This window comes from Fringilla coelebs (genome assembly GCF_963513975.1).
Source record: "Fringilla coelebs genome assembly, chromosome: 12".
NCBI classification, from domain to species: domain Eukaryota; kingdom Metazoa; phylum Chordata; class Aves; order Passeriformes; family Fringillidae; genus Fringilla; species Fringilla coelebs.
Genome location: NC_140038.1, coordinates 4,521,540 through 4,544,060, shown reverse-complemented (window position 1 = coordinate 4,544,060; position 22,521 = coordinate 4,521,540). Strand labels below are relative to the sequence as shown.

General features: G+C 49.2%; 1 protein-coding gene across 3 annotated transcripts in view; it reads left to right on the top strand.

Moving 5' to 3' along the window:
• Positions 1-22,521, top strand: part of NEO1 (neogenin 1) — a 168,979-nt gene that overhangs the window by 120,206 nt on the left and 26,252 nt on the right. Inside the window, exons 8-15 of one of the 3 annotated variants that reach the window (XM_084213595.1) lie at positions 3,202-3,358; positions 8,475-8,629; positions 9,260-9,408; positions 10,783-10,921; positions 15,155-15,204; positions 15,650-15,794; positions 18,556-18,666; positions 22,177-22,371. In XM_084213595.1, the coding sequence (XP_084069721.1) occupies positions 3,202-3,358; positions 8,475-8,629; positions 9,260-9,408; positions 10,783-10,921; positions 15,155-15,204; positions 15,650-15,794; positions 18,556-18,666; positions 22,177-22,371 (1,101 nt within the window). Of the gene's footprint in view, positions 1-3,138; positions 3,359-8,474; positions 8,630-9,259; positions 9,409-10,782; positions 10,922-15,154; positions 15,205-15,649; positions 15,795-18,555; positions 18,667-22,176; positions 22,372-22,521 lie in introns of all 3 variants that reach the window. The other 2 variants (XM_084213594.1, XM_084213593.1) reach the window with 2 other exon arrangements.

The following is a 22,521-nucleotide window of genomic DNA, read 5'->3' as shown; positions in this document are numbered from 1 at the left end:
GAGTTTGATGTCTGCTCAGAAAGAGCCCTGGGAAGGGCAGCTTGATAGAAGGGCTTGAGACCCTGCATCCCTGGGATTCCTCTGGGGCTGCCTTGGCTGGCTCTGTTGGTGTCACCTGAGCAGCACAAACAGATTCCTGTGCCTTGGAATGCTGGAGGGTGTGGGGAAAACCATTTCTATAGGGAAATAATTTCTAGAACAAAATTAAATTCTGTTTCTGATGTGGCTGGGAATTGCTGCCTGCCCTGCAGTGGCCAGCATGCAGGGGTGGAACTCTGCTGCCTGGAGGTGTGGAGGAGTTCCAGTTCCTCCACAGCAGGAGAGAAATTGTGGTGCAAAGCACAAATCACTTGCTCAATGTGTTTTTTAAAAAATGAGATCCATGAAAACTGTGTAGGAATAACTGCAGAGAACAACCCAGGGTTGGAGTTACTGGTTAAGAAGTGATGGAGATGTTAGAAAGAACAGACTTGAGTTGCTTCTTCCATAGTGCTGAAAGCTGGAAAGGACAAAGCCATTCCCTGATTGGTGTTAGAGCTAATTGGGGTGTAATTGCTCATTAGCACAGCTCTGAGTGCTCAGCTCTGCTCACCCAGCTGGGGATGAAGCCTCTGTAACAGCACTTGAGGCACTCGTAGGAAACACAGAGGAAAAGGAAGGAAATCCCTTCATCTTTGGGGTACCTCCCCCAGGTCCTGGCAGCCCCAGAAGTGTTGCAGTGCAGAGTTTGGGGAGCTCTGGGCCTGGCCCTGCTCACCTCACCTGGAGGCTTTCAGCTCCTGGCTGCTCTCTCTGGCTCTCAGCTGATGTTTCAGGCATCATTAGGGTTTTGTGTTCTGTGAGTGTTCTGCAATCCTGCTCTGAGCCTTGCACAAGGCTGGAGCTGGGTGTCTGTTCCCAGACCCCTCAGCTCTGTGTGCACATCACTTCACTAAAGATCCATTTCATCATATGGGAAACAAACCACACAAATGGGTGGGGATGGGGTTTAGATGAAGCAGATGAATTTAAAGAATATTCCACTTCAACTCCACTGAAGGAATTTTAATGATAGCTAAGGGGTGGATTTTGCTTTAAAACCATGTAATTTGAAGCAGGTCACCTGACAGACAGGTAAGAGAAACCCAAGTATGAGTGTTTGGAATTTGAAGTGGACTGGAAATCAGGCAGGACAGTGGGAAAAGTGCTGAAGGCAATGGGTACCAGGCAGTTCCATCCCTTGTTCCCACTGAGGAAGGAGTTGTTCAGGTGCAGTGAGACAGTCTCCAGTCCAAGGCAGCTGATGGCAAGGGCTGGGATTTAAACACAGGAAAGCCTGGTGTGATACTGGATCAGCCCTGCAATGTCATTCAGGAGCAGGGAGATGCTTTGGGAGGATCCCCTGGCCCCATCCAGGGCTCTCCTGAGTGATCTGCAGCAGCAGGGCACTCCCTGAGGCCAGAGGAGCTGAAAGTGATGCATTCCTGCAAGAAATCCAATGATGGGACATAAAAAAGGGGCATTAGGTAAAAATAGATTTTGCACTGAATGTGAAATTAATGGTGTCATGTATTGATCAGGAGGGGCTGCTGGAGAGCACTTAATTGGGATCTTTAGCTATTAGAGTGTGGAAGGGATAATTAAGGAGGTGCCCTGGAGTATGTGTCTCTGTGGTGTGTATTTGTAATACCAAAATGCTCCTGGCTCTGGGATCTGTCTCCAGTTCTGCCCACAGGCTGGGGTTACATTGTACAAATCTGATAAAACCCATGGCTGCTTCTTAGCTCTGTGTCAGGAAACAGAACAGGAAAAATGAGAGTTCTGCCAGTTGAGGACCTCCCAAGCTGATGCTTGGATTGGCAAGAGGCTTTGACAATTAAAAATCAGGTGGTTGCTGATGGAAGACTCCTCAGTGTTTATCCCTGAAGGTTTGGTCATTCAGACATTTTCTCCTTTGGTCAGGTTTTTTTGGGAGGTTTTCTCATTGTGTATCAGAACACAAATCCACAGGTTCTGGTGGAGATGCTGCAGCTCAGCAAGCTCTTCTAGTCCTGAATTTATTTCTGGGGAAAAGCAGAGCAATTTTAGTTAGTTTCCATAATTAATGAAAAAATAAATGTATTTGGCAGCATGGATTCCCATGTGGAAAATGTCATCAGGTGGCTTAAGCTTGGTAAATAGTTCAGAATGCAGAAAAATTCCATGTATCCTGAGCTTTGGGGGTTTGTTAATAATTGTGCTGCTTGGAATACTCAGTGGTAATTGGGGTCCAGCTGCTCAGAATCTCACTGTTACATTTACTGGCTGGATTGCTTTAATAGGATTGGAGAGAGAGTGGCTCTTCCTATGGTTCAGCTTGTGCTGGTAAATCACCAACCTCTTAATGCAATAATCCCTGCATTTATCCTGCCTTGGAGTAGCAACATAGGAAGACATGACTGAGGCTAAAAGTTTGGAGAGTGTGGATATAATCCAGAGCAACAGTTGTTTATGCTTCTTAGAGTCACTGTAAAATGATGAAATGGGGTTGTGGGGCAGAGGGAGATGGCAGGAAAACAGTGGGCAAAGGGCTGCAATTCCAGTGCCATGGGCAGTAGCAGAACCCAACCAGCTCAGGACTGCGGGGTTTGGCTGGATGAGCTTGCACTGAAAGGAAGTCTGTGTTTTCATCTGTCATTTTGTTATGATTGAGAATCACTTAAATGAACTGTGCATGTTAATGAGCTACAGTAGGAAGTGGGTCTGGGTGTGCATTGGAGTAATTACCAGAGGTTGGGGTTTTCTGTCACACACGTGCTCCCAAAGCAATGACACTGTGGTTTGCTGCTGGTATCCTCTCCTGAGGTCTGTTGTACCCCCAGTTCCACCCTTCCCTCCCCTGCCACTTCCATTACAGTGGAGATCTGGTCTGCTTGCCTGACAGTGCCGTGTCCTGTACTCCCCATTAGTGGTCAGTAGTTACCTCTGCCTGCATGTCAGCCTTCAGTTTAATGGCCTTTTTTGTGTGTTCATTTTCTTCTGTTTCCCATCGTGGTTTTGTTTATTTCTTTTACGTTTTTTTTTTCTTCTGTTCTCTTTTTTTCTTTTTTTTTTTTTTTTTTTTTTTTAAACCGTGGTGATGTTTGCCCTTCATATTCCCCAATGTTTGCACATGCCAAGATGTTGCCATCCCAACATTACCTCCCACTTCACTGACCAGTGCCACTAATGACCATCTAGCAGCAGCCCCAGCGGGACCCCTGCCCTCGGCCCCGCGGGACGTCGTGGCCACCCTGGTGTCCACCCGCTTCATCCGCCTCACCTGGCGCCCGCCCGCCTCGGACCCGCACGGAGACAACCTCACCTACTCCATCTTCTACACCAAGGAGGGCATCAACAGGTAACCCCCGGGGAGGGGCTCTGCTGGCACAGCCTGAGGGCGAGGGGGGTGTTCCTCTGCCTCCTGCCCCACCCTCCTGGAGGGAGGAGTTTCACACTCCTGGAGGAGCTGCACACTCGTGGAGGAGTTTCACACTCCTGGAGGAGTTTCACAGGCAGTGGAGGAGCTGCACAGGCACTGGAGGAGTTGCACACTCCTGGGGGAGTCTCTCACACTGGAGGGGTTTCACAGGCAGTGGAGGAGCTGCACAGACAGTGGAGGAGTTTCACACTCCTGGAGGAGTTGCACAGGCTGAGGTGGAGTTGCACAGGCAGTGGAGGAGTTTCACACTCCTGGAGGAGTTGCACAGGCTGAGGTGGAGTTGCACAGGCACTGGAGGAGTTGCACACTCCTGGAGGGGTTTCACAGGCAGTGGAGGAGCTGCACAGGCACTGGAGGAGTTGCACACTCCTGGGGCAGTTTCACACTCTTTGAGGGGTTTCAGAGGCTGAGGTGGAGTTGCACAGGCAGTGGAGGAGTTTTACACACTGGAGGAGTTGCACAGGCTAAAGTGGAGTTGTACAGGCAGTGGAGGAATTTCACTCTCCTGGGGGAGTTTCACACTCCTGGAGGAGCTGCATGGTCCTGGAGGAGTTTTCACAGGCACTGGAGGAGCTGCACACTCCTGGAGGAGCTGCACAGGCAGTGGAGGAGTTTCACACCCCTGGAGGAGCTGCACAGGCAGTGGAGGAGTTTCACACCCCTGGAGGAGCTGCACAGGCAGTGGAGGAGTTTCACACCCCTGGAGGAGCTGCACAGGCAGTGCAGGAGTTGCACACCCCTGGGGGAGTTGCACAGGCAGTGCAGGAGTTGCACACCCCTGGGGGAGTTGCACAGGCAGTGCAGGAGTTGCACACCCCTGGGAGAATTGCACACTCCTGGAGGAGTTGCACACCCCTGGAGGGGTTGCACAGGCAGTGCAGGAGTTGCACACCCCTGGGAGAATTGCACACTCCTGGAGGAGTTGCACACTCCTGGAGGAGTTGCACAGGCAGTGCAGGAGTTGCACACCCTTGGGGAAGTTGCACACCCCTGGAGGGGTTGCACAGGCAGTACTTGAGCGTGGTTGGATTGGCTGCAAACCTTCCAAGAGCTGCCACCTGCCTTCCTCAGGGAGCACAGGAACATCTCCTGGAAGCCATGCTGGGAGCAAGAGGCCCATCAGCCTTGCAAATCCCCCCTGAGTCAGGGACAGCTGTGGTGGGTGTTGGTTCAACCCCATGGTCACTGCTAAATGCCAGTTCCCTCCTCAGAATTGCTGTGAACAGAAATCTGGGGAATGCCTCCCAATCATCCCATGTGATGGATCATCCCAGTGGATGATATCAATCTACCCCTTCTCCTTCCTGATGGGATCTACTGCTCAGAATTACAGTTTCAAATTGTGATAAGTTTGAGGAAGCTGAAGTGAACATTCATTTGGAGCAATGCTTAATTAATTGCAGATTAGCTTATCAGATTTATTACTCAAGGGAAAATTATCTGTTCACTTTATTGATGAGAGTGTGAAACACAAAGTCATTTGGAACAGAAAACACTCCAGAGGGGAATTCCTGCTCTTCCTCAATGCTGTGGGTAGACATCTTGTCCAGGCTCATGGCAATTAACTGAGGCAATTTGTAACCTGTTATTTGCCTCACAAATGTTGTTTTTCTGTTACTCCCTCAGTTTGATGTTATCCAAGGTGCTCCAGGCTGGATGTGGCTTGGAGCACCCTGGGACAGTGGGAAGCGTTCAGGAGCACCCAAATCCTCTGAGGGTCCAAAATTCCAACTGCCTTGGCCTCTGCTGGCTCAGCTTCCTTCAGTGTTCAGGGAGGGGAGACCCAGGACCATGGCAGTGCCTCCTCACCTCTGTCCCTCTGCCCCCTCAGGTGAGAGCCCACCTGCAGAGCTGCCTCAGCCCTGGGTCCCAGCACAGGGAGGATGTGGAGCTGCTGGAGAGAGCCCAGAGGAGGCCATGGAGATGCTCTGAGGGTGGAGCCCCTCTGCTCTGGAGCCAGGCTGGGAGAGCTGGGGGTGCTCACCTGGACAGGAGAAGGATCCAGGGAAACCTCAGAGCCCTGGCAGGGCCTGAAGGGGCTCCAGGAGAGCTGGAGAGGGACAGGGGACAAGGGATGGAGGGACAGGACACAGGGAATGGCTTCCCACTGCCAGGGAGCAGGGATGGATGGGCTATGGGAAGGAATTCTTCCCTGGGATGGTGCCACCCTGGCACAGGGTGCCCAGAGCAGCTGTGGCTGCCCCTGGATCCCTGGCAGTGCCCAAGGCCAGGCTGGACAGGGCTGGGAGCAGCCTGGGACAGTGGAAGGTGTCCCTCCCATGGATCACTTTTCAGTTCTGTTCCAACCCAGGCTGGTCTGTGATTCCAAGAGGGAGGAGGCAGCAATGGAGGGAACGTTTCTGCTTCAGGGGCTGCCCAGTGTCACCAGCTGTGGCTTGTCCCACCCTGGCCTGGTGACAGCATGAGGCTCCCCTGGAGGCTGGGAGGTGGGAATGTGTCCCCTGTCACAATCCCTGGGGACCTGGGGGGATCTGATCAGGTGGAAGTTCCTGTCTCACACAGCTGCAGGGTTATTTCACCCTCAGGTATTTATTTATTCCACACTCAAGGCAGCATCCCTGGAAAGGGAGTGAAAATTCCAAAGTGCTGCAGGGAGCTTTAACTCTGGGGAACTTTAGATAAGCACTCAGGCAGAAGAACCCCAGACTTCAAGATGTGGACAAAAAAAAAAAAAAAAAAAAAAAAGAAATAATGGCACATTAAAAGAATAAAAATGGCACATTGCTGGTCTGAGGTAGTAAATTACACGTGTGGGATGTTAAAACACTGCTGAATTCACAGCTAACTGTGGTGTGCTTCAGACACAGCAAATGGAGCTTAATTGTGTGTAATCACACTCAGAATGCCTCTGGAGCTCCCTGCCAGGCCCCACAGCTGGCACAGCTGGCACACACAATATCCACTCCCTAACAGCTCCCCAAAGATGCTTTTTTAGATCTAAGTGCAGCTTTAACCTTGGCACTCCCAGCCAAACTCCTGGGGTTGCACTGAAGGCTCTTCCATGGGTGTTTGAGAGTTCCTGTGAGCCTGGAGCTCCCAAAGCTCCTGAGCTGGGCATTCCAGTGGAGTCCTGGAACAGTTGTAAGGATCTGCAGGCTACTGCAGTTATTCTGGGCCCATCTGCTTGCTGCTGTTATCCCAACCTGAGCACGCTGGAAAAGGTGCTCCAGGCTCCCCAGGAACAGCCATAAAGGAAGGATTCACTCAGCACTTAATTAGATTAATCTCTCCCTAGTTTTGCCAAGCTGTTGTGAAGCCACTTCTCTGGTTATTACTGAAAATTTGCAATCCTGTGACATGTCTGTTTATTTTTGGTAGATGCTGTCTTTCCAGTAATTTTTTTTTCTAATTTTAAATAATAACCTTGGCTTGCTGATTACCATTTTTTCTTAGATCAAATCAGGGAGTGCACTTGCACTTGAGACAGAAAATGTTATATTCTGCATGTTAATGGGAACTGGATGTTACCTCACAGCTGTGAATCCATTGGCACTTGGGCTGGGCTCTCAGATCCCATCCTGTAGCTACAGCATGTCTAAAGGAAGCTCCTCTTGGAAATGTGTTTGCAAGAAAATGTTGTGCTCAAACTGGAAAAATTAGCAATGAAAATTAATAAAAAGCTGAAATAAATGAAGCTATTTATGCAGTGCCATTTTAGCTGAGCTTCTGAAGGGGAACATTCTAGAAAATGGATGTAAATAGGTATTTAGTTACAGAGAGTGCATTGTTCCCCTCTATAGATACAATTTAACAGTGCAGAAACCAACAGGGATTTCAGGATGTTTTCAGCCAGGTTCTGCTAAATCAACCACACCAGTGGATGGGAAAAAAAAAAAAGGGGGGGGGAATTTGGGATCCTATTTCCATGATAGAAACCTGAAGCAGAGTGGCTGGAAGGGAGGAAGAGGAGCCTGGGATGGTTCTGCTGGAGTTCCTGTGTCAGAAATGCTTTTACAAGTGTCAGTGGGGCTGAGGCCAGCCTGTCCCTGCCCTCCCTGTCCCCAGAGGGGCTGCTTGGTGCTCAGAGCAGGCACAGAGCCCTGCATTACTTAGTGGGAAGTTCCTGCTTGCCCCTTTTGGAGATCTTGGCTTTCCCAGGGAAGGATGGATGGCAGCAGCCCCGAGCAGTTCAGCTGCAGGGCAGTGCCTTGAAATAAAGGCTGCCCTTGGTTTAATGATTGATCTCCTAATCTTGCCCTCAATCCCTGATAAGAGCAGCTGGAGTTTCCTGGGTGGTGTTTGGCAGAGGCCTCATTCCCCAGGGGAAGGTGGGGTTCCGGTGCCAGGGTTGGCTGGAGGTCACTGAGCAGCAGCAATGCCCCTTCCAGGTGCCCCACACATGACCTGTGAGCTGCCAGCTGGGTCAGGGCTTCCAGCTCCCAGCATGCTGGCCTGACAGAGGTACCCTCTGTGCCAAGAGTGTTCCTTCTGTGGGCTCTGCTACCCTGCATCTGCCTCCAGGAGTTGCTGGAGGTGGGAATTTTCACTTCACCTCACTCTGTGTGGAAGCAGTGTCGGTGCCATGGCTGTGGCCTGGGTGTTCTGAACAAATCCAAACATCAGCAAGGAGCCAAGGCAAGGCTGGAGGTAGAAGAATATGTTAAAACAGCTCCTTTAAAAAAATCCCCAAAAAGCATCCCCACAGTATTAACAGGAATGCCCTAAATCTCGCCAGACTGTGCCTGCTGCTAAAATAGTTTCTGTGCTGGCTCCCGAGCTGTAGGATAAACTGTCACTGTGAATTAGCACTTGCTGTCACGGGAATAACAAAGAAACCACTGCGAGTTTGTGGGTGTCAAGTGTAATTTATTCTGTTCCTTCAGTGCATTTGGCTTTGTGCAAAGGGAACTTGCAGAATTGGGAGCAGTTTGTCAGCAGCACTTGTGGCACAGGCATGCAGATCCCACCCCATTTATGCATTGGCTACGTTCGGGTGGGACATGCCACAGGAGCAGCTACTCCTCATTTACTCATCAGTGCTGGTGTCTGTGCCCAACCCTTTTGTTTCCCAAAGGGAACGTGTGGAAAACACGAGTCGTCCTGGAGAGACCCAGGTGATGATCCAGAGCCTGATGCCAGAGACAGTTTATGTGTTCAGGGTCGTTGCCCAGAACCGGCACGGCCCCGGCGAGAGCTCGGCACCGCTCAAGGTGGCAACGCAGCCCGAGGGTGAGCCAGGATCTTCCTGGAGTTTTCCTCACTTTGGCATTGATACTGATTTGATTTTTTATTCTCTCCATTCACAACCTTTCCCAAAATCTGATTTTAAAAAGTTGTACTTGCGGATTGCAGTTTCCAAGGATTTTCCATGTTGGTGGGATTGTGGGATTTATTGTCAGCATTAAGAACTGATGGGACATTTGGAATTTTGGTCCCACTTTCCACCCTGCAGTGGATCCATGTGGAATGTCACAATGGGAGAATCCCCCCTTTTCCTGGGGTGCTGGCCAGGGTGGGCACTAACAGAGTTCCCCTTGTACTGCAGTCCAGATCCCAACATCTTCTAAATTCTCTAAACTATTCTAACAGGAATACTTTTTGCTATTACTTGGCATTTACCTGAAGTTTTCTCTTTTCCAGTTAATGATCATTAACTGAAAAAGAGAAAACTTCAAGTAAATGCCAAGTCACTCGTGAGGGTCATTCTAAACAAAAGGGACCCAGGGAGGAGGAGCTCCTTTGAAAATTTGGTCCAACTGAATGTGGAATCCATGTGGAATGTCACAATGGGGAAATCCCCCCTTTTCCTGGGGGGCTCCCAGGGTGGGCACTAACAGGGCTCCCCCCCTTGTGTTGCAGTCCAGCTGCCAGGCCCTGCTCCCAACATCCGCGCCTTCTCCAGCTCCCCCACCAGCGTCACTGTCACCTGGGAGACGCCGCTCTCGGGCAACGGGGACATCCAGAACTACAAACTCTACTACATGGAGAAGGGACAGCACGCAGAGCAGGTACAGGGACAGCACACAGAGCAGGTACAGGGCCTGCTGCACCCACTCAGACTGCCCTGAAGGGCTGCACACACCTCGGGGAGGGTCTGCTTCTCTGACAGACTGAATGCTTTAGCCTCAGATGTTGGAATGCTTCAAATCAGAATTGTAACGTGAAATGTTTGTGTCTGGGCTGGGAATGAAACCCATTTTATTGATGATGTCCTGTTTTGATTTGTCAACATCAAGTAACTTTTGGGAATTCCATCATATCATGAGAGGAGAGAGCTGAGAGCAGCCATGTCATCATTGAGCTGTTCTGGTGCAGATGATATTAAAGATGTTTGCACAGAGTTATGGGCTGGGTTTTAGCAGTTCAGGCTAAATACTGATTTTGGCATGATTCCTAATCCAAACTTTGTTGAATTCTTGGACCCAGTGATTGATATTTTGATATTGCAGAACATCCAATTAATTTCATTTTCTGAGTATTCCATTGAAGCATTCGGTGTGTTCTGTAGAAGTATGGGCTGCCACCTGAGAATAATGAGGATTAATCCCAGCCACATTCCCATCTGATTGCATATCAGTATCATTCCAGCTTTAAAAAGCAAAGGGAGAATATTTTTGTCAGCTTTAAAATAGTTTTTTACACCAGTTTTTAAATAGGGCTGCTGCCTTTTGTACATCTGCATCCCACTATATCTATTTTTTATATCAGTATCTCTCTATATATAGATAAATCACTGTTCTAATGATATATATTATGATGGTTTTGAGCATTTCCAGGTCCCATTTCATGTCCAGGACCAGTGTCCATGTTAGCATTTAAGTAGGACAGGGAAACTCAGAGCTGGCATCCTCCCAAGCCCTGGCTGTGCCTGAAGGTGACACAGAGGTGTCGCTCCTGCCATGGGTTGTGCAGGAACTTTGTGATGCCTTGTGAAGGCTGACCCAAAACAGAGATTAGATGGAGCTAAAGAATAAAGTAGGGATTTATTAAGAGGTCTCAATAGATCCACCTTGGGCAGCACAACCCAAAATGGCCACAGAAAAATGGACAGCCAGTCAGGAGGTCTGTCACTTTTTAAAGTTTTGGTTCATTTGTATATTGGAGTTAATTGTCCAGTTACAGCTCCAGCCCATGCAGTCCCATCCTTCTTTGGTCCACGTTGTTTGTGCTCTTGGGGCTGAGATTTGGATCCTTTGTTCTTGGTCCCCAGCTAGAGCAGGAATTGTTTTGTCTCCCTGCCCTGTGAGGAGAGCTCACCATCCCCTAACACAAAGCCCAGACCCACCCACTAAAACAGCACAGAACCTGAAAAATATAAAACCCAAAACCTGAGGCATGAGCAGAGCTGACCTGAGCTTGCCTGGGGGTGTCATTGGGGACAGGATGTGGACGTGGCAGGGCTGTCACACACGGTGGTGGGGCTGAAGAAGTTCACCGAGTACAGCTTCCGCGTGGTCGCCTACAACAAGCACGGCCCCGGCGTCTCCACCCACGACGTCGTGGTGCGCACCCTGTCCGACGGTAAAGCTGCTCTGCTTCTTCTTGCCATTCTAGGGGTTTCCAGCAGTTCTCTTAGCAGGGATGTTTTTGCCCAACATCTGGGAGAAATGATGAGGAGGACTCCATCTTGTCAGAAGGCTAATTCATTATTTTATTATACTGTCACTGTCATGTTTTCTGAAAGATCCCTTCGCCAGGGTTTCTTCTCCTGGGAAGCTGAGAAGCCTCAGAGAAAAATGAAATCAATAATAATCTGATTGCTTCTCCCTGTTTTGATACTTTGGAATGTGTTGGAGATTGCTTATCCAACAGGTGGTTGTTTGATTGGTTTCATGTGAATTGTTTTTACTTAGTGACCAACCACAGCCAGCTGTGTCAGACTCTGAGGAGTCAGTCACAAATTTTCATTGTCATTCTTTGTAACCTTCTGTTTGTATCCTTTCTCATTCTTTAGTATAGTTTTAGTATAGCATTCTTTAATATAATACAAGTACATAAAATAATAAATTAGCCTTCTGAGAACAGTCAGATTTCTCAATTCCTCCTTCATCCTGAGGACCCAGCAAATACCACATTATACTATATTATTCTATACTATACATTACATCTAAACTGAATCTGCCAAGCACTCAACTCCACTCAACTGCCCAGCATCTCGTGACTGTCAGCTGACAGGTCTCACACACACACTTGGATTCAATTGGCCAATGAATCAAAACACACCAGAATCCAATCATCAATTCCCTTCAGGTAAACAATCTTCCACAATGCATTCCACTTGTGAGCAACACAAGAGCATTAAATGAGATAAGAATTGTTTTTTCTTTCTCTGAGCTTCAGAGAATGTGAATCCCAGAAATATTCTTGCCTTGCTTTTCTCTGTGAAGAGAAATGTGGCTGCATTATCTGGCAATTTCCGACACGTGAATCTTTAACCAGACTTCTGTGGGGTTTGGTGGTTGTTGCACCTGGCTGTTCACGGTCAGAATCCCCCCAGAGGCCTTCCAGAACTGGGTGAAGGAAAATTGCTACACCTGCAGAAGGGTCTGGGATTGTGATTCCAGAACAATGGTGTCCTTCATTCCAGCAACAGCCATTTATTTCATGGGTTATTGAGCCTACCTTGAGTGTGGACAGAAAAAAAAATACACTGAAGGCACAAACTGCAAATTATTTTCTAGGTTCTCTCACATATGAGCAGACTCTTGTTTTTGGAGTGTTTTTATTTTAATTGTGTTCCTGTGTTTGCAGTGCAGCACAGATATTGTTAAATCCATTGCACAGAGTGCTGAGAGCAGGATGTGAGGTCAGTATTTTTTATAAGGCAGATAAAGAGGTGATGTGAGCAAACAGAAATACATGAGCAACTGTAGAGTGATCAGAGTTAGTGATAACTTGTATTTGTTAGAGAGGAGTTTATGTAGAAGAGCACTCAAAGGGAAAGGGAGCAGAGCCTGGAATCCTCTCCCCAGGAGTGACCAGGAGCAGAGAGGAATATTGTCCCCAACTCTCTCTGGGTCCAGGTTTGTTTCTGGGGCACTTCCTGACTTGGCAGTGGTTTCTGGGGATTTGCTAATTCATTTCCTCTTCCATGAGACCCTGTCAGCATCTTCTTGAACCCACACCAGCTTTTAACCACAGCATCACGTGGGCAAAGGTTCCACAGATAAATTTCCTCTGAAAAATCCCCGCTTTGTGTCTGTTCTGCCCCTGCTCTGTGTTGGGGTCACTTGTTGCCTGGGGCTGTGCTCCTGAAGGATGGAATACTCAGTGTCCATGATTATTCCTCTGTCCCACTCCTCAGTCTGTGGACTTTTGCCATGGTCTCCCTGGTTCATCCATTTTCCAGATTCCAAAGACACAGGAATTATTGCTCATTTCTCCTGTGGAAGCTGATTCAACCTTTAGTGCCCTTTTCTGAACTTTTCTCCAGGTTCCTTTTCTCCTTTGTTTTAAAAACTCATGTAGAGAGGACTGCAATGGTACCAAAGGTGTAAGTGAGGCATTACTTGCGTTTGAGGAGCTTTTTTGGCTCTTCTAAGCACCAAGAAGAATCCCCCTGAGGTCCTTATGCAGTTCTTCACCACAGGATCACCCCCTGGGATCTCCCCAGCTCATCTGCCCCCTTCTTCTTGCTCTGGCCTTTCTTTCCCTTCCATCCCCTCCTTGCTTAAAAGTGAGGTGATTTCCCTTGAAAGGCAGAGAAATCCCTATTCTAGCTCCTGCTTTCTCAATTTCATGCTTTAGTATTACTTTTGTTGGTTTGGTGGAAGTTCCTGACCCAGCAGTGCAATTTGAGTGGTCCCACTTTAATGCTGGCACAACTTTGCCACCTCTGGTATCAAAATAAGCTGGGAGAGGTTGCAGAAGTCTTGCAGCTGTTTCATTCCCCAGCTCCTTGAGAATTCCTGGGTGGATAAGCCTGGCAAGAGGCTGCTGTTCTCTGTGTCTGACTCTTCCATAATCCCTTCCACTGACACTTCAGTTGGAGAGACCATGGGAATCCTTTGGAAGGGTGTCAAGGAAACCTCTCCTTTCCCTTCCCCTCACTACCAATGCAAAGAGAGACTCGAGTGGCCTTACCTTTGTCTTTTCTGCCCTACCTGATCATTGATTTCTTTAAAGGGCTGCCAGCTCCCTGCTTGTTTGAGGAAGAATTTATTATTAGTTACAATGTCATTTTGAAGTTTTCCTGGAGTTCTTTCTTCTCCAACTTCAGTTTTCACACTTAACCTATAGGTCCTTACTTTCTAAAGCTCTCTGAAGGATGCCATCTTGCTTCTTACAGTCTCATAACCCTGGCAAATCTTTCCAAAATGATGCACATTTTCCTCCCACGTTTTCCTGTTGTGGTGTCCAGGAGCAATCTCCATGTTCCCTGCAGGGATTTCTCCCTAAGCTTCCTTTAGCCCTGATTTAACAAAGCATCTGCATTTTTATGTAGGTTTTTGTTCCTAATCTGGTACAGAGCCTTGTTGCAGGGATAACTCTGCAGGTATTACCACTTGAACCCAGGTTTATATGCTGCTCCTGAGGATTGCTTCTCCTCTCCTGGAATTCCTGATCAGGGATTACAGCTGGGAGTGGACTCTGAGCCTCAGAGCCTGATTGAGGTCCTTCCCTCACAGTCTCTGAGCCATCAGCATGTCCTGGTGCTCCTGCCAGGCTGCTGCTCCCCCTCCAGGAGATGCCTCTCCAGAGCAGCTGGGGCTGCCCCTGCACCCCTGGCAGCGTCCCAGGCCACGTTGGGCAGGGCTTGGAGCAGCCTGGGGTAGCAGAAGGTGTCCCTGGAGGAGCAGGGAAAGCTTGGTTTTGTGTCCTGTCCTCTCCACTGTGCTGCTCTCAGGCCCCCAGCTCTCCATCCTCAGGTGTGGTGATTTCAGGCTCAGCTGGGCTGGCAAGGGAAGGCAAATCCTGCCCCTCTCCATTTCTGCCATGGGTGGGTGGGTGAGGGAGGTTTCACCCCATCCTTTACAAACTCTTCTTGCACTTCATGCCCTCAGGGGGGTTCCCTGGGAGGTTACTGTGCCTGGGCTGAGCTATTTGGAAAATGAATTCTGCAGGCTGGAGCAGTCCTCATCCCTCTTTATTCCTGTGCTCCTTGCCCATCCTTGTGCTTCCCTGGAGCCTCCCCTTCCTGCCAGGGAAGCCTCAGCTCTGCCAGCTGAGGGGGCCAATGTTTGCTGTGGAGCCACAAGGAATTCCCTGCTCCCAGGGTTTTTCTTGCACTCCTTTTTTGCCCGGATTTCACTGCCATGGGGAGTGAGTAAAGAACAAGAGTGGGAGTTCAAAGGCAGCCCCAGTGTCTGAGATGCCCCTCAGCTCCTTTCTGTCACAGGGCCTTGGGGACTCAGTGTTACAGAAAATCAGGATAACAAAATCCAGGCCAGAAATTTAAATGTGGGTTCCCCTAATCAAGCAGTGTGTTCAGGAAAGATTTACCTTGAGAAAGAGCAGGATGGGTTACTTCCTCTGAGAGTTTGAGAAGTGCTTTTAAATATAAACCACATTTTATTTAGATAGGTGTGAAAATAAAGACCTGAATAAAGAGTTTTTTCTTCAGGATGAAAATACAGAACCCTCCTTAGCCATTCACTGTGTCAGAAAGTACCTGTGGGAGGATTGGGAGCTCCTTTATCTGCTGCTTAAACCAGAATGGTTTGTACTTCCATAGCAAATGAGAGCAGAGGGTAGTTGGGTGTGGAAATGCAATATTTGAAAGTTTTGGGGTTGTAATTCCTTTATTGTTTCCAGTCCCCAGTGCCCCACCCCAGAATCTCACGCTGGAGGTCCGGAATTCCAAGGTAAGCTTGGAGCATTTCCTGCTGGCAATGGGTAAATAAAAGGCTGGGGGGGGAGTCTTAGATTGGCCACATTTTGGAGCTGCTTTGGGTCTTTTTTCCTCCCATGCAGCTTTTGAACTCTTTATGGAGAATATTCTGATATTTCTGAATATCTTTATGGAGAATATCTGAATGGAGAATATATTTCTGAATATCTTTATGGAGAATATCTGAATGTGGGGCTTGGAGAAACTGCAGTGACAGTGCTAATGATGGGAGGGATTTAATGAGGCTGGAAGGATCAGAGCTGGAATCCCTGCTCACTGTTGTTTGCACACACAGACACCCTTCTGGAGTGCCTTGAGCCCTTGAGAAAATGAAATATTTGGCCGTTATGCCTTTGGAATTGTGTATGGAGATGATTTTTTTAAAGCTTTCCTAAAGACTTTTTTCCTGCCTTTCCCAGAGCATCCTGCTGCAGTGGCAGCCCCCTCCTGCCGGGACCCAGAGCGGGCAAATCACGGGCTACAAAATCCGCTACCGCAGGGTGGCCCGCAAGAGCGACGTCACCGAGAGCGTGGCGGGCACCCAGCTCTCCCAGCTCATCGAAGGTGAGCAGCACCTGCCCCCCTGGGCTGCCTGCCTGTGTTTAGGGGGTCAGGGGTAGGGTTTCAGAGGGGTCCTCTCCTCCCTGGCTGGGTTTAGGGGGTCAGGGACAGGATCCTGTTGGGTTCCTGTGGGGTTCTGCCCTCCCTGGCTGTGTTTAGAGGCTCAGGGACAGGATCCCATTGGGTTTCAGAGGGGTCCTGCCCTTCCTGGCTGTGTTTAGGGGGCTCAGGGACAGGATCCTATTGGGTTTCAGAGGGGTCCTGCCCTTCCTGGCTGTGTTTAGGGGGCTCAGGGACAGGATTCCATTGGGTTCCTACAGTGCCCTTTCCTCCCTGGCTGTATTTAGGGCTCAGGGACAGGATCCCATTGGGTTCCTACAGTGCCCTTTCCTCCCTGGCTGTGTTTAGGGCTCAGGGACAGGATTCCATTGGGTTTCAGAGGGGTCCTGTCCTCCCTGGCTGTGCCTGGGTACTTTAGGACAGGATTCCATGGGTTCCTGTGGGGTCCTGTCCTTTCTGACTGTGTTTAGGGGGCTCAGGGACAGGATTTCTGTGGGGTCCTGTCCTCCCTGGCTGTGTTTAGGAGATCAGGGACAGGATTCCATGGGTTCCTGTGGGGTCCTGTCCTTTCTGACTGTGTTTAGGGGCCTCAGGGACAGGACTTCTGTGGGGTCCTGTCCTCCCTGACTGTGTTTAGGAGATCAGGGACAGGTTCCCATTGAGTTCCTGTGGGGTCCTGTCCTCCCTGGGGTGCCTGCCTGTGTTTGGGGGCTCAGGGACAGGATTCCATGGGGTTCCTACAGGGTTCTGTCCTCCCTGGTTGTGTTATTTGGCTCAGGATCAGGATTCCATTGGATTTCTGTGGGGTCCTGTCCCCTCTGGCTGTGTTTAGGGGGCTCAGGGATAGGATCCCACTGGCTTCCTACAGGGTCCTGTGCTCCCCAGGGGTGCCTGGCTGTGTTTAGGGGGCTCAGGGTCAGGATCCTGTTGGGTTCATGTGGGTTCCTGTCCTCCCTGGGGTACCTGCCTGTGTTTGGGGGCTGAGGGACAGGATCCCTTTGGGTTCCTGTGGGATCCTGCGCTTCCCAGGGGTCCCTGGCTGTGTTTGGGGGCTCAGGGACAGTATCCCATTGGTTTCCCACTGTCCTCCCTGGCTGTGCTTAGGGGACAGGATTCTTTGGGGCTCCTGCCTTGGAAGATGAACAGAAGCAGCTCCCAAAGGAGCTTTGGGGTCCTGTGGGCTGCAGGTGGTGCCTGGGGCCTGGTGACCTGATTGCTAGCCCTGAGTTGGCCATGGATTTGCAAAGTGGACTGGATGATTCCTTATAAAATGTTTATAAAAGGCCTGGAGAAGGTGTCTGTGCTCATTGTGTGCCCAGATGCCAGAGATGAAGGTGAGGAGGAGGAGAGAGGAGCAGGGGCTGGGCAGGGTTGGCACAGGCACCTGGGCCCAGCTCTGAGCCCTGGGAATGGCTGACCTTGGGAATCCATGGAATATTCTAGAGGGAATGCCTTTCATCCTTTTGTGCACTTAAAAATCCATCCTAGTCCATCACTTTGTGTCAGTCACGTGTTGCTACCAGAGCCACAGTTCTGTTCAGCAGAACAAGCAGTGCACGAGAGCAGGAGCAACCCTACATTGTGTTCCTCTTTAAAATCTCTGTAAACGAATACTTGATCAAAAGAGAAGAAACTGGGAGATTCTGGAAGAGTTTCTAACAAGATGCTCTGATTTTTTCTCAGCAACTCCAGCTGTGACTTAGCAAGTCTCAGTTTTGTCACAGATTTGAGATATTCCTGTAATTCCAGTATATTTCTGCCAGCAACAAAACCTGCTGGAGAGGTTCAGTATATCACATTTAGAGTGCTTTTTCACAGTGCTCTGATTTTTTAGTACAGACTCTTACATGCATTAAAGAGGTGTGTGAGTTTGCTCACCTGCTGTCTCTGTGCCACCCCCAGGTTTGGTGATGGTGGCAGTGTTCCTGTTCTTAAAACTAATTAATTAAACTAATTACTAGCCCTAAGGTAAAGCCTGGCTGCCAACAGGCTCTCCCAGTCCCTTCCAGTGCTGATGCTGTGGGGACAAGGAAGTGGAAGGCTGGGTTATCCATGGTTCCTGGGATTTCACTGGGATCTCTGGGAATTGCCAAGGTGGTGGAGCTGTGCGAATTGCTGGGCTGATGGAGCTCTGCAATCTGTGGGAATTGCCAGGCTGATGGAGCTGTGGGAATTGCTGGGCTGATGGAGCTCTGGGATCTGTGGGAATTGCCAGGCTGATGGAGCTGTGCCAGGCTGATGGAGCTGTGGGAATTGTTGGGGTGATGGAGCTCTGGGATCTGAGGATCTTTGGGAATTGCTGGGCTGATGGAGCTCTGCCAGGCTGATGGAGCTGTGGGAGTTCCTCTCCTGATGGATCTGTGGGAGTTCCTCTCCTGATGGATCTGTGGGAGTTCCTCTCCTGATGGATCTGTGGGAGTTCCTCTCTTGATGGATCTGTGAGAGTTACTCTCCTGAGGGAGCTGTGGGAGCTGTGGGAGTTGCTCTCCTGAGGGAGCTGTGGGATCTGTGGGAGTTGCTCTCCTGAGGGAGCTGTGGGAGTTGCTCTCCTGATGGAGCTGTGGGATCTGTGGGAGTTGCTCTCCTGAGGGAGCTGTGGGAGTTGCTCTCCTGATGGAGCTGTGGGAGTTGCTCTCCTGTTGGAGCTGTGGGAGCTGTGGGAGTTGCTCTCCTGATGGAGCTGTGGGAATTGCCCATCCTGCAGGTTTGGAGCGAGGCACTGAGTACAGCTTCCGCGTGGCTGCCATGACCATCAACGGCACCGGCCCCGCCACTGACTGGGTGTCAGCAGAGACCTTCGAGAGCGACCTGGACGGTGAGAGAGAGCCCTGGGCTGGGACAGCAGCATGGGGAACCCACTCACTGCATTTCCCTGAAAATGGGGAACCCATTCACTGCATTTCACTGAAAAATGGGGAACCCATTCACTTCATTTCACTGCAAAATGGGGAACCCATTCACTCCATTTCACTGCAAAATGGGGAACCCATTCACTGCATTTCACTGAAAATGGGGAACCCATTCACTTCATTTCACTGAAAATGGGGAACCCATTCACTTCATTTCATTGCAAAATGGGGAACCCATTCACTGCATTTCACTGAAAATGGGGAACCCATTCACTGCATTTCTCTGACATCTGGCTGCCTCTTTGAACAGCAAACCTCTGAGTTTTCCCTTCTGTTCTAGGTGTACAATGGGGTTTATTTAGGGTTGACATCAATTTGTTTTAACAGAAAATTCTTGCCAAGTCAATAAGGTGGCTTGAAATGGAACTGCTTCTACACTTCCTAGTGCTGTATGTTGGCACCAAATGCTTTCTGCTAAGGAATATTCATTTATAGTGACAATGAGATGTAACAGTAGGAAAGAAATAATTGAAAACATTCTCAGCCACAGCCCTTTGCAGTCTCACCCCCATGTTGGTGCTCTGCTTTCTTTGACCCACAGTAACTTATTTTGCACTGAAAAAGGAGATTAATTATATTTTCTCTATCTTCTGCACCATGTCTCCCATCAAAAATTCTATTGTAGGTATTGAATACAAATTATATTGGAATTGTGGGTATTAGAATAATTACATTGGAAATTCTGATGATGGCAGGATTCCTGAGCTTGTTGGAGCATTAAATGGAATATTCCAGAGCTCTTTGCATGTGCTCTAAAGGGTTCTCCTCAACAGAGGGTCTGCTCCACCAAGCCCATGGATTTTTGTGCTGTGTCAGAGCAGGCTCAGCCGTGCTGGCAGCTGGGAGGTGCAATAATAGAAATGGGTCAGGATTTGCTCTCTGCTGCTGGAGGATCCTTCAGCAGCCAGCTTGGGAAGCCTGGAAAATCCTTCTCCCATCTCTGTCTGTGCAAAGCTGATGCTCAGCTTGGTCCTGGTCCTGCTGCTGCTCCTTCTCCAGTGTGAGCACAGCAGTTCAGGGATGTGGGGACTGGGAATCCCTTGATCCATGTGTCTGTTGGCCCTCAGTGGATGTGACACAGACCTAGAGCTGCCAGGTCCCCACAATGGGGCAGAGCTCTGTACACGAGCACCTCACAGGGCACTGGAAGTGTCCCTGAACTGGAGTTAGCAACACTTTGCCAGAGGACAGCACCAGGATTAAATTTAAATTTCAACAGGGCAGAAGGAGGAAGAAGAAAAATAACCTTTTCCTTCTTTGTTGGCTTTGTCATTTAAATTTTTTCACCTCTAAATATTGCAGGAAATTTGACTTTCTTCACATTCTTTCCATTAAATAAAGTAATAAAAATTGACATTTAAGACAACATAACATGATATTCATATAACTCTGCATACACCTGTGAGATCTGTGTGTGCACAGTGTTTCTTGGGTCTCTTTCTTTAGAAAGCTCATGTGAATAATTTTAACACCATCCAAATGCATTTACAGCATTTGCATTTCTTAGGTTCAACAGACACATGAGGCATCATTTCTTTTTATTCCACAGCTGCTTTTTGAGTTTAAATAGAAAAGAATTCCCAGGAGAGTCCCGTGGATGTAAAGGGGAGCAGGAGTGTTACAATTCCACTCTGGAGTTGGAGCAGGCTCCTCCTGAGTGCAGAGCAGGAGGTGTTGAGCAGTTGTACAGAGTTTGTCCCCAGTGCAGTAGAAATGTCACCTCTGGTGCTGCACTTGGAGCTTTGCTGTGTTTAATGGTTGGGAACTGGAGCTGCTGGGCTGTGTCAGCAGCAGCCCCAGAGCTCCCTGGGCCAGGGGCCAGGCCTGTGCTGTGATCCAGCTAATCCTGTTGTGGTGCTTTATTAAATGTTTGTAGAGAAATGCAGCATGTTTCATTAAAAAGAAATCCCTGCAGGAAGCACAAGTCCTTGATTCCATTTGGAGTGAGGAGCTCCGTTTGCTGGTGCAGGGAATTATCCCTAATCCGCCAGACCCGACAAAAGTATTGATCTCATTTTTGAGGAGTGAACCCAAAGTTAGGGACACTCCAGGGATGGGTGGCAGATTGCTTTTAGGTTCCACTCAACAGTGGGGAAAAGCCTCTTAGGAGAAATGTTAGGGGCTTACAGTGGCACGTTGTGGAAGTGTTCTGGAGTTAGGGGTCCACATTCTGTGTCTCTCTGGGATGGGGTCAGACTTGTGGTGCTTTTGGGGGAAGAGTCTGAACATTTGATGTGGACTCTGTATTTTCTGTCTAGTTCCTGCTTGTGTTGTATGAATTATGGGAATCCAAGGGTCTAGGCAGGGACAACTGTAGGACAAGTGAGGAGAAGCCTTTGCAGTGCAGCCCTTACAGCTGTGGAATATCCTATTTAATGCTACAACCAGCTCAGGAACTTTCCTTTCACCACCAGAAAAATGATGAAAAATTCTTTTCCATGTAATTACTGTAATACCCACAAGTAAGGAATGTGATGGAATTGAAAGTAGATGAATTTGTGGAGGGAAAGATGGGATAAAACTGGGTGACAACATGGATCTGTCCAAACAGATCTGACACAAAAACCATCCCAACCCCCTCAGCTTCAGCCCAACTGTGCTGCCTTTTAAAGGGTGAATCTCTTGGAATGTAGCGTTAACATTCTGCTCTTGGAGCTCTTTGCTGTCTGCTGCACCCCAAAGTTTCATTGTGCTCATTCCAACACACACAAGGGCTTTGTTTGCCCTTCCTGCCTCCTGCTCTCCATGTCAGTGTCTTTCTTTGAGAGAAGGCCTTGCACTGCCTCCCTCTCGCTGCTCAGAGTGACCCCGAGATGTGTTAGAAAGTCTCTTTTCCGAGCCCAGCAGTTGAAGAAGGAGTCAGAACTCTTCAGTTCTAGTTCTCAAGGTTGTTTATTGTTTCTTAGCTATAAAATTCTTTCTCTGGTCTGCCGAGGTCTGTTCAGCAGGTCAGACAGAGGCACACTGGCCACCCTCAGGGCAGTGTTATCTTTTTGTACTAAAAACTACGTGTGCATTATTTACCATAACTTCCCAATAGCTATCAACTGTGTTAGACAGTGAGCTCCTACTCTAAACCAACCCAAAAGTGCCAACATCACAGCAGAAGATGGAGGCCAAGAAGAAGAAGGAGAAAGGCTGGAGGCCCAGATTCCTCCATCTTGCCTCCTGAACCCTTGTTCTAAAACTCCAAAAATCTATTTTTCACCCTGTGACAAATGTAACTATTGTTCTGCTTAGACTTTTGTGCCTTGCAGATCCTCATACAAAGTTGGTAATTTTTTCCATGGGTCATAATCAAAGCCATAGGTGTCTTGGGCTCTGTGCCAAGGTCTCTGAGCCCCCTGGCAGGGGTTTGAGCAATCCAGGACAGCCAGAGGGATGTCCTGACTTGTGACCCCTCTCTGTCCCTGCAGAGAGCCGCGTGCCCGAGGTGCCCAGCTCGCTGCACGTGCGCCCGCTGGTCACCAGCATCGTGGTGAGCTGGACCCCGCCTGAGAACCAGGACGTGGTGGTCAGGGGCTACGCCATCGGCTACGGCATCGGCAGCCCCCACGCCCAGACCATCAAGGTGGACTACAAACAGAGATACTACACCATTGAGAACCTGGGTGAGTGCATCTGTGCCCCAGCCCAGCCCCCTGAGCTCAGCGCTCCTGAAACAGCTCCCGTGTGAGCAGCAGCCCGAGCTCTGTGCGGAGCTGCGGGAGGAAAAGGGACTGAAATGTCACCAGCAGCCACTGGTGGCTCCTTTAAAAGGA